The following is a 16,443-nucleotide window of genomic DNA, read 5'->3' as shown; positions in this document are numbered from 1 at the left end:
CAGCAACCGCTTTGTGAGCAAGCGCCAATACTGAGGACGGCAGAGCAGAAAGCAAGCCTGGGACAGCACTGAGCTGTCAAGTCGTTAGAGCTAGTGACCTCCAGATACTTATGTGAGAGGAAATACCTGTATTGATTTGTCAGGTACAGTAGTCCCCCTTATCCATGATTTCACTTTGCAGTTTCAAGGTCCAAAAATATTAAATGGGAATTTCTAGAAACAATTCATAAGTTTTAAATTGCATGCCATTCTGACAATTTAAAAATTAGCTTGGTGTGGTGACATGCATCTGTAGTCCCAAGTACTCAGGAAGCTGAGGCAGGAAGATCGCTTTAGACTAAGAGTTTGAGGCTGCAGTGAGCTGTGATCACGCCACTGCTCTCCAGTGTGGGCAAGAGTGAGACCCTTATGGAAAAAACAAAACAAAACAAAACAAAAACAAAACGTGGGCACAGTGGCTCACACCTGTAATCCCAGCACTTTGGGAGGCAGGAGGATTACTTGAGGCCAAGAGTTAAGAGACTAGCCCGAGCAATACAGTGAGACCCTGTCTCTACAAAAAAATAAATAAAAATTAACCAGGCATGGTGGCATGCACCTGTAGTCCTAGCTACTTGGGAGGCTGAGGCCAGGAGGATCATTTGAGCCCAGGAGTTAGAGGCCAGCCTGGGCAACATAGCAAGACCCCATCTCTAAAAAAATAGTAAAAGGAAGAAGAGAGAAGAAAGTTACATATATATTTAATAAAAAATAAATAGGACTTCATTAAAATTAAAAACTTTTGTCAAAGGACACTACCAACAAAGTGTGATGGGTGAGGTGGCTCACACCTGTAATCCTAGCACTCTGGGAGGCTGAGGCAGGAGGATCACTGGAGTTCAGGAGTTTGAAACCAGCATGAGCAAGAGGGAGACCCTGTCTCTACTAAAAACAGAAAAAAATCAGCCAGTCGTGGTGGTGCACCCCTGTAGTCCCAGCTACTTGGGAGGCTGGAGGATGGCTTGAGCCCAGGAGTTTGAGGTTGCAGTGAGCTATGCCATCTTTTCAACAGAGCAAGACTGTCAAAAAAAAAAAAAAAAAAGTGAAGACAAGACACAAAGTGAGAGGAAATACTTACAAATCATATAAGGATCTAATATCCAGGATATATAAAGAATTCTTACACCTCAACAATATAAATCTCAACCCAATTAAAACATGGGCAAAGGATCTGAATAGACATTTCTTTCAAAAAGATACACAAATGGCCAGTAAACATGAAAAGATGCTCAACATCTAATCATTAGGGAAATACAAATCAAAACCACAATGAAATGCCACTTCATACCCACTAGAATACTTATAATCAAAAAAATGGAAAAGTGTTGATGAGAATGTGAAGAAACTCGATCCCTCAGATTGCTGGTGGGAATATAAAATGGCATAGCCAATGTGAATGTGTGGCAGTCTCTCAAAGTTAACGTATGACCCAGCAAGTCCACTCCTAGGGATACTGAAAACTTACATCCACACAAAACGATGCTCATACCATTATTCCTAATAGCCAGGAAGTGGAAACAACCCAAATGTCCATCAACTGATAGGTAAATAAATGTAGTATATATCCATACAATGGAAAATTGGCAATAAAATAAATGAACTAGTTGCTCCAATGTGGATAAACCTTAGAAACACGCTAAGTCCAGCCTGGGCAACATTGCAAGACCCCCATTCTCTATAAAAAATAAATTTAGTTGGGCTTGGTGTCATGGGCCTGTAGTACCAGTTGCTGGGGAGGCTAAGGCAGGAGGATCGCTTGAGCCTGAGAGTTTGACGTTACAATAAGCTATGATGACACCACTGCACTCCAGCATGAAGAGACTTGTCTCTCAAAAAGAAAACAAAGCTAAAATGAAAGAAGCCACTCAAAAAATCAAAACCAAAACCAGATTGTTTGATTCCATTTATATGAAAAATCCAGAAGAGGTCAGTTTATAGAGACAGAAAGTAGCAAGTACCTAGGGATGGGGCGGGGAAAGGAAATGGAGAGTTAACTGCTAATGGGCATGGGGCTTCTTTCTGGGAATGGTGAAAATGTTCTGCAATTAGTTTTGTTTGCTGCACAACATTGTGAATACACTAAAATCCACTGAAGTATCTGCTTTAAAATGGCAAATCTGGCTGGGCATGGTGGCTCATGCCTGCAATCCTAGCACTCTGGGAGGGCGAGGCAGGAAGATAATTTGTTCGAGGCCAGCCTTAGCAAGAGACCCCATGTCTCTACTAAAAATATAAAAAAAGAAAAAAAATAAAATGGTAAATTTTAGTGGTATATGAATTCTCTCTCAAGAAAAAGGGAGGAGGGGTTATACCAGCAATGTCAAATGCTGCAATGAAGTCAGCTGAGGCCAGGTCTGGCGAGATCAGGGGATCTGAGTGTAGCAGTAAGACTGTCTGCCCAACAGCCCTTTTTCTACCATCTACCCCTCCCTTATTTAAATCCAGTAATCCTCACTGGTCTAAACAGATTCTGTGGTTCAATCCCTCCTGCTATGGTTGGTTTGGGAACAGGTAGACAATTCAGTTCTGCCCAATAAAACAGACTGCTGGGGGATCCCTGGGAAATATTTCATTATTCTTAAAAAAAAAAAAAAAAAAAGAGAGAGAGAGAAATCGTCTTCCTGCCTAGGGACATCGGTGTGGCAAGTAATGATGCCCAGAGCAGCCAACTTGAAGGGGAGGTGCTTAGATAACATCCTGAGAGCAGCAGAGCAGAAAGATGGGCGAAAAGAACCACCCGGGTCCTTAAAACCCTATCTCGGGACTTCTTGTTTTAAGAGATAAATCCTCCTGTTCATGCTATTTGATTTTTTTACTTAAAGCCCAAAGCATCCTAACGCAGGTTTTACTGGTGACTTTTCTTCTGAAATCAGTTAGAAGAATGAGCTTGGAAATGGGGCTAAGAAGAAAGTCGACTCTATCGACGTTCATACCTTAGTTCAGGACTGGGCTGGCACTGAGCATACCACAACTATCTTAGAGAATGGTCCTTACCACATTTTGACGTCTGGTTTCTTTTTAAGCCCACCACTCTCATGGTCCAAAAGCAGTCAAATAAGTAAGTATGTTCCAGGAAGAGACAAAAGGTTCAAGCTCACCCTGTTCATCCTAAGTTTTTGGCAACATAAAAGAGGGCCAAGTAAACAGAAACAGAACAGGTTACAAACAAGTTTAACCTCAGCCAGTTACTTCACCTCTCTGAGCCTGCTGCTCAGCTATAAAATAGGGGTAAGATCTAGACATCGTAGGACTGAACAAAAGATTAAAGACCATGTGGCAGAGGGGCTAGCATAGTCCATGGCTCAACAGATTTTACTATATCTGAATACTGACAAAGAACCCCAACTATAGCTTTCTCAAATTCTGCAACTTCCACTCAAATACCAACCAAATGTACCCCTAACCACTTAAGACACCCGTAATGGTTTCCACTCTAAAGATTACCTCCTCTAGAATCCTGGGATTTGTTCTGTAAAATCTGGATTCAGTCAAAAGGCTGCACTTAAGGATCTAGGCGGCCAAATGCAGCCTCAAGACTGCAGGTTCCCTACCCCTAGACTAGCTGAAAGTCTGAATCCTGACTTTGCTGCTCATTAGATGTGCACATAACCTTAAGCAAATTTCTTCATCTGAGCCCGTTTCCTCATCCATAAAGTGGTGTAATACTTGCATTACAAAATTGTCTCAACACTTAAGATGAGAGATAATACATAACCTTCTAAAGGAAGCTTAACTGATACCTCTACCTTTTTGACTAAGGATAGACAAAGCAATTTTATAGCCTCCAATTTACTTTATTCCCCTCAAATACAGGTGGTCTGTGAAAGCAAATTCAGACTGCAAGCACAAATTTGTTACAAGTTCTATATCCTTACAGATAACTTCTTGGTGTTTCGCTACAGGAAAGGGGTTCCTTGCAGCATCTCCAAATTAAAACAATCAGAAAAGCCCTTATTACATCTTTGTTTGCAGGTCTACTTAAGTCATCTGCCTCACACATCTTACAGCCAACTGCCTACAAACACAGGGGTATTTACTGACAAAAGCCTACCATCAGATTTATTAATTTGCTAATTTTACAGGGGTTGTGAGAAGCTCCTTGCTGAGAGCTACCAGCAAGCAAAACTTTAGATCAACCGAAAATCTGCACTTAAAAATATATTTCATAGTGCAAAAAAACCCAAAACACTTCAGGGAATGGCTACATAACCAAGTAGAGCAATCACTTCTGTTCCTAGCCTCTTACCACCAGCCAGTCTATTCTGGGAATCCTTCCTAACTCCACCTAGCACCACGTGCTCTCGAGACTGACTATAAATCAATGAAAGATCATTCGACTGTACACGGAACCTCTACACCTCAAGGCAGAATGCATCCTGCCCCAAGAGACTTGGAAAAACCAGGTTCCTCCACTTGTGGGAAAAGATCAGAGGCAGTATTCCAAGCCAAACTGTATCCAGCTTTATTAAAGATACTTTTCATAAACAATCATGGTATTTCAGGCAGGACATGGGCAGACAATCGTTAACAGTATACAACAACTTTCAAACTCCCTTCTTCAATAGTCTACCAAAATCAGAAAGCCACTATAAAATCCAATGAAGTCTTCATTTGATGCTCTGAACAGGGAAAGTTTAGAGTGAGGGTTGACACTTCACATTTAGCATGTTGTTTAACAACTTTTCACAAGCCGACCCTGACTTTCAGGAAATGAAATGAAAATGACAGAATTTATCTGAAGATCCACAATCTACAAATGGAACTGCTGCTCTTTTGAGGGACGCCATCTCAGTGGTGCCACTGGAAAGTCCAGATTACCCAACATACTGGTAAGCAATTATTGGAGGTCAGGCCCCAAGAGGTGTCTGGGTTTAAGGGAGTTAAGACTATGCTGAAGGCAGAGAGGGAGAATAGGACATAAAAACAAATTAGTTTTTTCATACCACAAGGCATTTGTGCCAAGGTGGCTATGTGTCAACGTCAGGGAATCCCTCCTCCTGAGAGCCAAGAGGAAGTCTCTCAAAACTAGAAGGGAAAGGTGTTTTCCCCATATGGATCTAGCTTTGGAGACATTCTATTAGTGACATATACCCCCTTTCCCCCAAAAACAACAATGAAGTGTTCTGTGTGCTAACAACATAGCTTAAAAAAAAAAAAAAAAAAAGTAAAACAAAATTCTGCATTTTTATAAAACTTGATAAAAAATAGTATTTCAAACTGTACAGTCACCAGAAGTACACAGTTATCAAAAATGCACACACTTCACTTGGCATCTCCAGCACCTTCAGCTTTCTGTGCCTAGAAGAAAAACAGACAAATTAATGCAACATGTAGATTTTGAAACTACCTCTGTTCACATCCCACCTATAGCCATCATTTTGCTCCCAGGCCAAAGTTCAGGTTTCAGGTACTTAGACACTGAGACTCAGCATTTCTTTTGAGAACAAATTACTAGGTAATCCTGCAAAGTCACCTCCCCTCTAGGTCCTATGTAAAATTAGGGAAGGGGGCACGCCAGGGTTAGAAGATCTGTGGTTACTCCTAGCAGTGCTCTTTTGCTGATGGCAGAAACTTCAAGAATCTGGGATTTAAGTTACTTGGAAAACCATAAGCAAACTCTCTGGACCACAAGGTACTTTTGGAGTGATATAGATATAGATATAAGGGCAATAAAGTCTTTGAGATTAGAAACTGAATGGACAGACTTAACACAAAGTGAAACAGTTAGCCATACCTGGTCTGTTTTGGCATCTCCGTTTTCTGCAGGGTTATTCCCCTCCTTGCCAGCGTCAGCTTTTCCCTTTTTCCCTTTGGGTACTTTCTCTCCCTTCTAAAAAGGAGGAAAAATATAGAATTGTTTCTCCCCATTTCATATCACCAGGGTATGGTCTGCAAAATTGTACATAAGGTAGGATTGTTTACTGAAAATGAAACACACACAAACTCTCCCCCATTGATAAGAACTGATCAAAACTGGCTGTTATCTATATCTGCTGTGGTCTTTACTATATAAAAATTCGTATCTAAGTAGAAGTAACTGAAGAATACATCAGCTTGAATACTTGGCTATTAATATTTAAAAGTGCAAAATTCTCTGTAAACTGATGACAGAATCCTTTTTTTTTAAACTTGTTTTTACACTGTTCCAGAATTCTTGATTAGGAAACTACAATTACGTCAGGAATAAGGAAGCCATCAAAACAATTTATAACATCCATTAATGGAGTCACCATTACAGTGAATGAAGTTACTAAAGGACAGTCCTCATCCTGTGAAGATGACCAATTCCAATGTAAGCACTAACCTTTGCAGGGGCCTTTTTAGGCTTGGGCTCTGGCTTTGGAGGAGCAGGTTTCTTTTTTTTTTTTTTTTGGCAGAAAGAGAGGAAAAAGAACATCAGTACATGGACCAAAGAAAACCCACAACCAAAGAGAAATTTTCCCCACTTCTCAAAGTTTTTGTAGTTGGCTTTCTTTTAGAACGTCAGCTCTTCAGAAACCCACTCAAGTAACACTATGAAATGTCCCACTTTGGCTATAGCCATCAGAATTTCAGAGCCAGCAATCCCCAATGGGCAAGAGTCCAAAGTAGAGATCACTAAAAACCAGCCACTAGCCATAATTCATGGGAAGCAAAGGGGATTGTTCTCCAGTGTTTCTTAAGTTTCAGAGATAAATAGGAAGACTTAAAAGTATACACACTTACAGCAGACAACCTCGCGGATCTCCTCTGTGGCTGTTAAAAATAATGAGAAAGTCAGAAATAGGACAGAAGAAATCATTTGAACAAAACAAAAATAAAAATTGTGGTGTCAATTTGCTCTAGACTATTGGAAGTGAAGAGAGCTTATTTAGGTAAAATCAGAACTAGGGTTACGGTTAATTCCCACCGAATGAGTCCTGTGGTCTCTACTAGTCCAAGGTTTGTATGACCCTAAAGAGAATAAACAAGACTTACTTCGTCCTTTGCCTTGGCTTTATCTCCTTTAGCATCCCCTTCGGCCTATAAAAAACAAAAGACTGCAGCTTTTGAGGTAGTTAGGGATTCCCTCAGTTTAACAGAATCCCAATGAAATAAAGTTAAGGGAGTCGTCCACACAACTTTTCTAAGACGTGTACGAATCAACAGTTTTCAGCACGCCCAGCCCCGATGCAAATAACTGGAGTGCTCAGGAAGCTGTAAGCTTACTCGTGTTCAAGCCCAGTATGCTCACGGGAGAGCGGGTGTCAGGAGCCCGGGGCAGGTGGCCCGGGGCAGCGCCGGCTAGAGACGGCGGCCGGCGCCCGCGCCACCGTGCCAGGCAGGAGCAACAGCTGCAGATGGTGCAAACCCCTCCGGAGGCGGAGCCGAGCGCCGTTGCCATGGCAGCTGTCGAGGGAGGGAGCGGGAAGGCGCGCGCAGCAGGGGAAACTCGTGGGCGGTGGCGCGCGTCTCGTGCGCGGGGAACGTGGGCGGGCAGGGGCGGGGCCACACAACGCAAGGCCCCGCCCGCCGGGGAAGCGGCCCCGCCCCCTCACGGCGGCGGTTTTTTGGCGGCAGCGCGTTCCCCCGCCCGCCAACCCCGAGTGCCGCCTTCCCGCCCTTTCGGGTTTGAATTGCCCGCCCGCAGGGAGGGAAGGGAAGGGGGCCTGGCGATGGGGGAGGGGGCACGGGGCGGGCGCGTCGAGCCCGAGGGGAGCGGGATAAACAGCCGCCAACATGGCTCCTCCCGCCGCGGCCGCCTCTCCTCCAATATGGCCTCTGGCGCCCGCGGGCAGCCGAACCGCGCAGAATTAGCCGGGGGCAGCCCGACACCGCCTGGAGCCCCCGCGCCTGGCGGCTGCGCTTGCTCCAGCCCGGCGCCGATTCTCGTGCCCCTCAGTCGAGGAGGCGGCGGCGGCAGCAGCGGTAGTGGCGGCGGCCCAGCGCCTGAGGCCCTCGCGCCACGTACCTTTCTCTTGGGCATGGTGGCGACGGCGGCGGGACGTAGGCGCTGGACGCAGGGATGCAGCGGCGCGTGGGCTTTGGTCGGTCCGGGGGTCGTTCTCGCCTCCTCTTCTTCACACTGCTCGGGCTCCGGGGGGTTTATAAAGTTTTTATAGCGCTGGGAGCCCCGGACCGGTTAGAACCGGATTTCACCTCCCGCCGCCGCTCATTGGCCCAGCTGGGGTCACGTGGGCGGGGTTTAAACTCACCTCCTCTGGAGGGAGTGAGGAGGGGGGTGTTGGGGGGAGGGCGCGCGAGACGGCGGCGCGCGGAGGGGGTGGGGGCGCAATGGGGGAGGCGCGCATCGAAGGCAATAAATGAGGGGTGCGGGAGTCGGCGGGCTCTGGCTTCCGGCTCCCGCCAAGAGCTGGCTTTTGCAAACTACCAAGTTCCTTCCACCTTATGCAACCGAGCTAGCCACTTCTCCAAGCCGTGCGACACTCCGGGCGCATCTCAGCGGTTCTCCTTCCTGCTCCCGCCGGGGGCCCCAGAAGAGGGGTTTGCGAGGCCTGGCCGCAGGGCCCTGCTCCACTGGAAGCGGGAGGAAGCGCGCGCCTTCAGGCACAGGCTGCTGTTCCCAGGACCCAGGCTGACGCCGAAGTGGGAAAAGAGCGGGGAAGCCGGCTTGGCGCAGCTGGACGTGCATCCTTCCGAGTTGACACTCTGGGGAAGCCTTTCGCGCACCTCACCTGGAAGGCAGCCCACTCGAGGTGGGGTAGGGGTTTGAGGGGGAGACTTCCCGCGCAGAGGTGCCTTTCGGGTGCTGTGGGGCAGGTAGGAGCTGTCCTTTCAGCACCCGTGGCGCAGCCGCCACCCCAAATGCTATGGAAGCCCCTCTGCCCAACGCCTGTCGGGTGGCTCTTAAGTCCCTGTACCTCCAGCCCTCAGGACTCCTACATAATGACGTAGAGCGGCCGCCAAGAAAGCATACCGGTGCTTACTGCCCCTACGCTCTAGCCATCTCAGAGACATCTAGCCCAGCTGCCCCCCACCCGACGTGGCCACCTAGCCTGGCGCTACGGACACAGCTGGCGAAATCCCTCCTTCCGCACCAAACTGGCTGCCTTTCACTTGCGCGAGAAAAGGAGGGTGGAGGAAAGCGCCCGGGGATTAGGAAACAGGTATTGTGATGGCAAAAGGGCTCTTCCAGTGCCCCCCAGCCCAAAGCCAGGGGTCCTGGAGCTAGCCAAGCGCACCTGAGGGAGGGTAGGCAACTGCAGCAGCAAAACAAGGCGTTCTTCCGTGGCAGTTAGCAAACAAGTTTTACATCTAAGAATCTAAAAATTCTATTTGAGACCCAGGAGAACACAAGAGCATAAATGCCCTCAAATGGGAGCCTGGCTTACAGGTGGGAGGACACTTACACGGGTCCCACCTCGTTTCTTAAAGGAAGGGTTGAAGCTGGTTTGTACAAATTATACTGGTAGAAAGCAACCACAATGAGTTCACGTTAACTTAATATTTTGCACCCCCTGCTCCTGGGTGGCAGTGGCCTCTCTGCCTCTTCTTTCCACTCCTACAGTGCCTCCTGGGGCAGCTCTACTCCACCCTGTGCACCTTTCCCAGAATACAGGACCTCAGGCCAAAGAGGCACCAGCCTCAATAATCACCTCTACTGTACCCCACTTATATTAGGGAAAGTCAGACACAGAAAGGAGAAAGGATTGAATAGCCACGCTCACAGGGCAGATTCCGTTTGCTGCCTCCAGCCCTCATTCCCGCCTTAATTGTAGGGCTCTGCATTACAGCGGCATAATTCATGCCTCCCTAATTAAGGCTGTCAACAGCCCCATTGTAAAGCTGGGAAATGTACAGCACCTGCTCTCCAGGAACTCTGTGCCAGGGATTGGTGGTGGGGAGCACCAGGTGTGCAGGAGGGGTTTGCCAAAGGGTGCACTGATTGGCTTCTCAATCGCAGTGTCTGGCATTTATACTTGATTCTGGAAGCAGGGATGATGGCCAAGGGGTCTCTAATGCCAGGTATCCAGGCACAGAAAAGGGGGGCGGGGTCTGGGGTATAGGAAAGTTAAAGGTCTAAAAAGTAGGCTCTTAACATTGCTTGCAAGATCCCACCCCTCCCCTAGAGGGAGATGCTGGGGAAACAGCTTGTGGAAAGTAAAATGGGAAGTCTGGGGGCAGCAGCATCTGGTTGGGGTTAGTGGCTGGTACTTGCTGCTGTGGGGCACCTGAAGCAGAGTTACTCAGGCAGACAGCTCTTCAAAGGCACTAATCCTCTCAGCAGCTCTGCAGCAAGGCCTGACAGGGAGGTAAGGGAAAGGACACAGCATTGACCCTCACAAGCAGAGAGGGCCTGAAACGAGCTTTGCCATGCTGAGAGTAAATCGTCCCGGAGCCTACTGAGGGAGCCAGGTCAAAAAGCTGAGAGAAATCTTGAAGGCTGGAAGTGGGAATCAGAGCTGGAGATGGTGAGGGCAGGAGGCAGAGTCAGTTGAAGAAGTGCTTGGTTCTGCTCAGCCCTGAAGTGTTACAGGGAAGGCTTGTGCTGGATTAGAGTCACCAGGGCCTACAGGCCCCTCTGTTACCCTGTACCATGGAGGGGGCCGGTCTCACTTGGGAGTGGAGCCTGGCCCCATGCCCTGCAAGAGGAGGAGAAAAGCTTGTGTGGGCTGAGTCGACAATAGGTAATTGGATTGTAATCACCCGCCTGGCTTCCACGCACCGTTGGGGGCACAGAGCCTTTCAGTGAGCAATCAGTACTGCATGGTGGGAGGGGGTAGAGATTCAATAGCAAATCCCAGGTGGAGAGCCAAGGGGAGGAGCAGCAGATGGGCAAATTTTCTTTCTGTCTCTCCCGCCCGTTTCTTCCTTCCCCAAATAACTGGCTGCCTATTAGTTATTTACCAGCAGATCCAAGGTAGAGCCCAATCTTTTGTGAAAGCTGGGTGGAAGGCTAAGATGGATGGGTAAAGGGCTACAGTTTTGGGGACATCTCTTCCCTGAAACTGTGCGTTGAAGGATGTGCTGGTGGAAAGAGAAAGTGCATCTGGGAGAACAGGCAGTTGATGAGTTGGTATCCCCTGCTTTCCAAACCTACTGATGACCAGAGCTGGGTTTACTGTACTTGTGGGAGATCTCACTCTCAATCCTCCCCAGGGGCCACTGTCCCAGGCAGCCCAAAGGTATCCATGGCCAGCACACTTGGCTGGGGGTGGGGGGACTCCCTTGCCAAGAAAAGGGAACACAATTCATCATCAGGAGGGAGGTGCCTTCACCAAGGAAAGAAAGGGGAGTGGGGCCCTGGAGGCAGAGGGCAGGGCAAAGTGGCAGGTGGCCAGCCTCCCTCAGGCTGATGCAGTGCCCAGACGTGCCAGCCAGTCAGCTCGCTTGAGTTCCAAGGCCTGCAGGAAGCCTTGGACTCGCTCTTCCCGTCTGGCTGAGAGTTTGTGCAAGCGTGTCCATCGGAGCTGGGCGTCCCCACTGGCCTGGAGCCCCTCTTTCAGCAGCTGCTCTGTCACTGCCGCCTGGTCCCTCTCCAGCTGTTGCCACTTCCGCTCCTCTGCATACATGTCTCGGGCCTTCTGCTAGAGAAAAGTGGGGATTGGGATGTGGAAATCATTTTTAGGTGTGGGTGGAACTGGGATGGAGGAGGTAGGAGGTGGGGCACAGGGTGGGCCAAGGGAAGTGGAACAGTGGAGCTTGTGTACCAGATTTGGGAAGGCTTGGGAGTAGGTGTACGGTGGGTGGCCCCCATGTTGTACAGGCAGGGCAGTGGCAGTTCTGGGTCCATCTTGGCTTGTTTTGTGTGGAAACATCTGTATTTCTTAAATCTTTTGTAGGTTTGCACTTAGAAGTGAAGAAGGCAAACATGGGTCTGACTTCTGATCCCCACACCAACTAGCTTTGTGGCTTTGGGCAAATCCTCTCCTAACCTCATTTCTTCATCTGTAAAGTGGGGGTTGTGGCTACCTTGAAGAGTGATTTTAAGGATTAGAGATAATATATGCAAAATCCTCTCTAGCATGTTAGCAGGCTCTCAGAAACAGCAATTTTACAAGTTGTTATTGTCTATTCTCTGCTGCAAGGAAGGTCCTATTCCTGTGGGGGGCATATCTGTCGGGTCACTTCCGTTGGTTCTCTGAGGGTACCATCCTCCCAACTCCTTATTTTTCAGGCATCGGCTCCAGACTTGCGTCCTGTATGGAGACCAGCCTGATTCTTCCAGCAAATGACCCTCCTATGAACATTCTGAGAAGCAGGTTCAACTCTCTTAAGCCACTTATTGTATTCTGCCTAGTAGAACAGGTGTCAGTGTCCACAGTCCACTTTTTCTGTTAGAAAATAAGCCCTTGAAGGCTTGATAGAGCCTCCAGGGTTCCTGGAACCAGCCCTGACACCAGGTGGTGATCATACTCCCTGGCAGCACTTCTCATACCTGTGTGTGTCTCCAGACAAACTATAAATTCCTAGAGGGCAGAGACTATGTTTTTTCCTCTCTGGCACTTGGGGTGCCCTGTACATGTGGAACACTCAGTTGACTGACCACGTAATCCCAGGAGGGGAGGGAGGATGCTCCTGACGTAGGAGAGGGGAAAATCCCTTCGGAGCAGAACCAGGGCCTGCTGTGCCTTGCTGATGCTCTCTGTTCCTGCCAGGCCTTTGTGCCAGAGCTGCTCCTGCCAAACCTATTCCATGTGTGAGAAACTGTTTCCATGATCCTTACCCACATTCTACCTTATATTATGGTAACTTTTGTACATGTCTTTGTCCTAATCAGCCTGTAAGCGCCTTGACTACTGTCTTCATCGTGTAAAGAATATCTTGCATGTGCACAAGCATTTCATCTGTTGTCTCATTTGACCCTCACAGTGGAGCTGTGAGGGAGGTCCTTGCTGTGGGACACAGACATGGAGGTTCAGAGCAGGGAAGTGATTTGCTAAGCTCTCTCAGCAATAAAGGTTTATTGCCTGAATAAAGATGACAAATGAGAATTCTGGAATAGCCCTCCTCTAGGCTCTTGAATGATCCAAGGCATTCAAGGGTACTTCTCTTCTGCTATTATGATGAGTCACACGTGTAGCTATGAAGGCTGTGGGCTTGAGCAGTTGCTGCTAAGGCTCTCCATCTTGCTGGAAAGCCTTCTTCCTAGTCTTGGTTAGAAGGAACCCTGGGTCCTATGTACAGGACTTTGTTGGGGGTATGGAGATGCACAGGACACAGTCCGAGGAATCCAGGTGCTTACAGGCTGATTAAGAAACAGTCATGTACACAAAGTACCAGAATACAAGATAGGATGTAGTGAGGATCATCAGGGAAGCAAGAGGAAGGCCTGGCAAACTTAGAGGAGAAAGCAATTGCGGTTGATGAAGACTAAGGAGCAGTGAGACCTCATGGACAGGCAGAATCTGAGCTGGCTTTTAGCCAATGGGGAGGATTCAGACATATGGAGTGGGAATAATGGGCAAAGATACATGAAACTGAAGAGCCTGCTCTGGCCAGAGTGAGTCCACCTGGAATACTGGGGTTTCAGAAGTTCTTGTCCAAAGGACTCTATCACCTCTCTAAGTCTACTTCTTAATCTGCAAAATAGGGATAATTGTACCCACCTCACTGGGTTGTTTCAGGAAAATGAGATTATGAATGCCCAGCCTAATGCCTGACTGTTATCTGTGGGCTGGTCTTCTATTACCACTGTTGTGGCTGGGGCTAAGTAGGCTAAGTTCTGGCAGGACGGAAAGGATGGGGGGCACCCAGCACAGAGGGAGGAAACACGGAGCTGGTTAAAGACACTTAGAGGTGCAGGATTCTTCCAACTAATGGCCCCAGACTGAGTGCCAGCAATAGGGGCCGTGGCCCGGGCAAAGCTGGGCTCCTATTTGCCAAGAATCAGTGGTTCATTGTTAGGATGACAGAGTTGGGAAAGCCCCTAAAGGCCATCTGCTCCAGCTTCCTCATTTTATAGACAAGGACACTGACGCCAAGATGGGAGGCACTTGGCCTCTGTCACATAGCTGGTTGAAGTTCCCTTGGCTTCTCCACTAAGATGGCTTCATGAGAGGACAATGGGAAATATATCTTGTGCATATGTGTAAGCTGTACTTTCTAGGGGTGGAGTGGAGAAGCTGGTGACCTGCATCTGGATACCTGTCTGTCCAGCCCCTACATGGTCTAGATCTACCCTTCCGATCTCAGAGGTGTTCTAAGTTCTTCTCAGGTACTCATCCTAGGAAAATTCAAGCTAACAGTTCCTGACCACATGTCTATTATACTTTACTTGAATAATGACCAATCTATACAGATCTAATACAATCTTGGTGCAAGGGCTCCAAGATGCTCACTTTGAGAAATGTGGCTCTTACCTATTAATCTAAACTCCTCCTGGGCATTGAGCCTCTCTGGTCCTGTTCTCTCCTTGGTAGAATCAGAGAACAAGATGTAATAGCTCCTCCAGTACTTAAATCCTCAAGTCATCTCTCACTTCACTGGAGAGAGGCCGCAAGTCCTGGGCTTCAAAACATTTATTAGCCAATGAAGTCTTCCCCTAAGCCAGCATGCCCAGGTGAGTAGCACGGAAATGCATTTCTGAGGGCTGCCCTCAGGCACAGAGAACACCTCCTACTAGAGACATGATGTTCCAAAGCGCCCCCAGAGTCTCCCTGCTTGGGGAACTGTACTGGGGACAAGATGAGCAGGGTGCTTTTCCAGAGACAGAAGTCTGATGAAAGGCCCAGAGGTGCACATGTAGTAACAACATTGGCCGCCGTTCTCTGAAAATGAACTCTGTTCCGGGCACCACACTCATCACTTCACACATGTTAGCTTACTGAATCCTTATCACAAATTTGCAGGGTAGGTATTATAATCATTACTCCTCTCATTTTATAGATGAGGAAAATGATACTCTGAGGGGTTAAGTAACTGTACAGCCAGTCACCCAGCTAAGTAGGCAGTGTCGTGATTCAAAGTCAGGAGTTTCTGAGACTAACTCAAGCTTTAACTTCTCCTGAAGAGAAGAGAGTGCCTGCAGAGCACTAGGAATATAATGGTCGATCCAGCCTGGTTTAAACTGTGACACATGCATTGAAGGAAGCTTAGTAGGAACATGTGTCTTCTCCCTCTCTAATATCATCCTTGGAGATTATGTGGACAAATACTTTTTACTTATCTCTGTCAATGACCTCTCATAGACCTACCATTCATGCAACTTGTAACTGAGGATCAGTTTCTCTGCACTGCCACCCTTCCCTGGTCTGATTCCCTATCTGTCCCTGCCTCCTTGCTGATTTGTCCCACTGTATCCTAGTCAAGAACTCCCTTTGCTAGCCTCTAAGACTGGCTGGGTGACCATCTGTAGACTGTCATGGTCCCTTCAGATACCAAGGTCTTATAGGTGAGTCCCTGCTTCCCTTAGCATCCACCAGCTGCCTTCCTCCAGTAAGCTACTCTAGGTCCAGAGCCTCACCCCTGCTCTCTGCCTGGCTTCCTGTAGAGAACAAGGACACACTGGTCTGGGCCTAGGGACAGAACAGCTCAGATTTTGACAATGGGAATTTGGGTGATGGAGCGAGAGCACAGAATAGAGGTAGGAAACTGAAGGTATGGGATTAAGGGACTTTGAAGAGTCTGGTTTGGCTACAATACAGGGTATAAAAGGGAGATGTGAGAAACGGCTGGAGAGAGAAGTTTGGTCAGAGGACAGACTGAGGAGGATGTTGTTAGTCTGGAATCTGTCGGTGCTTCTGCAAAGGTGATAAGATTTCTAGAAACAGCTTTGAGGGCTCATGGGTACAGAAAGCTTGGCCAGGACCCCCAGGGGCTCTGTTGGAAAAGGCTTCAGGACAGTCAATATCTCTGTTATAACTCTGGTTTCCAATAGTAGTATTATCTACCTTATAGCTCTTCATAGAATCTATGTAATGGCTGCCTAACATTGATAAGAACTCAATAAATGTTTGCAATTACAATTCATAGATACAAAACAAAATTCTTAATAGTCATCCTCAAACATGTTCCATCCCATCCCAGGAAACAGCAGAACCCCCCACCCAATTGTCCCGGCCACAACTTATATGTCTGTTCTTAATAATGTTAATATTTATATATTTATTTGCTTTATCTTACAAGAAACATAAAGAGTCTCAGAATTACATTATCAACATTGCCACTAAAAGTAAACCTCTTAAGTAACGTTTAAGTTGGCTTTCCAGTTTGAGTTACTCTGAGAAGAGATTCCACTCAAGATGAATAGTCAGAGAACTGTGTTCAGGTACCTGGAATTAATTCCTTTCTCTGGGGGGTTATATTATCACCTTGATATAGTTATAGTTTCATTTGTTTCTGTTTTCAGGTTTGTTTCTACTCCGATCTTCAGTTGTCCCCTCCTACTGCCACCACCCTACCTGGAGGCACATCTTCTCTCACCTCAACTACTGCAGTTCTGTCCCTTGGCTTCTGCTCCTGCCTTCTAAAAATCCTGAGTGA

At 47.5% G+C, this 16,443-nt stretch overlaps 2 protein-coding genes across 5 annotated transcripts in view; both read right to left on the bottom strand.

Annotated features, from left to right (window-relative positions):
• Nucleotides 1–4,483: 4,483 nt before the first annotated feature.
• Nucleotides 4,484–8,151, bottom strand: HMGN2 (high mobility group nucleosomal binding domain 2). The gene is made up of 6 exons (XM_069477508.1): nucleotides 7,970–8,151; nucleotides 6,997–7,041; nucleotides 6,745–6,774; nucleotides 6,344–6,394; nucleotides 5,774–5,869; nucleotides 4,484–5,337 (listed from the first exon to the last, which is right to left on the bottom strand). Exons 1-6 carry the CDS (start codon nucleotides 7,982–7,984, stop codon nucleotides 5,302–5,304), a joined length of 273 nt encoding a protein of 90 aa, XP_069333609.1. The 5' UTR covers nucleotides 7,985–8,151; the 3' UTR covers nucleotides 4,484–5,301.
• A 1,160-nt stretch (nucleotides 8,152–9,311) lies between these two features.
• The window catches only part of DHDDS (dehydrodolichyl diphosphate synthase subunit), a 28,589-nt gene continuing 21,457 nt past the window's right edge, over nucleotides 9,312–16,443 (bottom strand). For 2 of the 4 annotated variants that reach the window (XM_069477506.1, XM_069477504.1), the window contains one exon: nucleotides 9,312–11,546. In XM_069477506.1, coding sequence (XP_069333607.1) covers nucleotides 11,307–11,546 — 240 coding nt within the window. In that variant the 3' untranslated portion in view covers nucleotides 9,312–11,306. The remainder of the gene's footprint in view (nucleotides 11,547–16,443) is intronic. The other 2 variants (XM_069477507.1, XM_069477505.1) reach the window with 1 other exon arrangement.

This window comes from Eulemur rufifrons, chromosome 8 (assembly GCF_041146395.1).
Source record: "Eulemur rufifrons isolate Redbay chromosome 8, OSU_ERuf_1, whole genome shotgun sequence".
NCBI lineage: Eukaryota > Metazoa > Chordata > Mammalia > Primates > Lemuridae > Eulemur > Eulemur rufifrons.
This window is presented reverse-complemented; position numbering and strand designations above follow the sequence as displayed.

Coding starts and splice junctions, on each gene's coding strand:
- HMGN2 (XM_069477508.1), bottom strand. Junction 6,395..6,744: donor GATCCGCGAGGTTGTCTGCT/GTAAGTGTGTAT, acceptor AAAAAAAAAAAG/AAACCTGCTCCTCCAAAGCC. Junction 5,870..6,343: donor CTAAAAAGGCCCCTGCAAAG/GTTAGTGCTTAC, acceptor CCTCCTTTTTAG/AAGGGAGAGAAAGTACCCAA.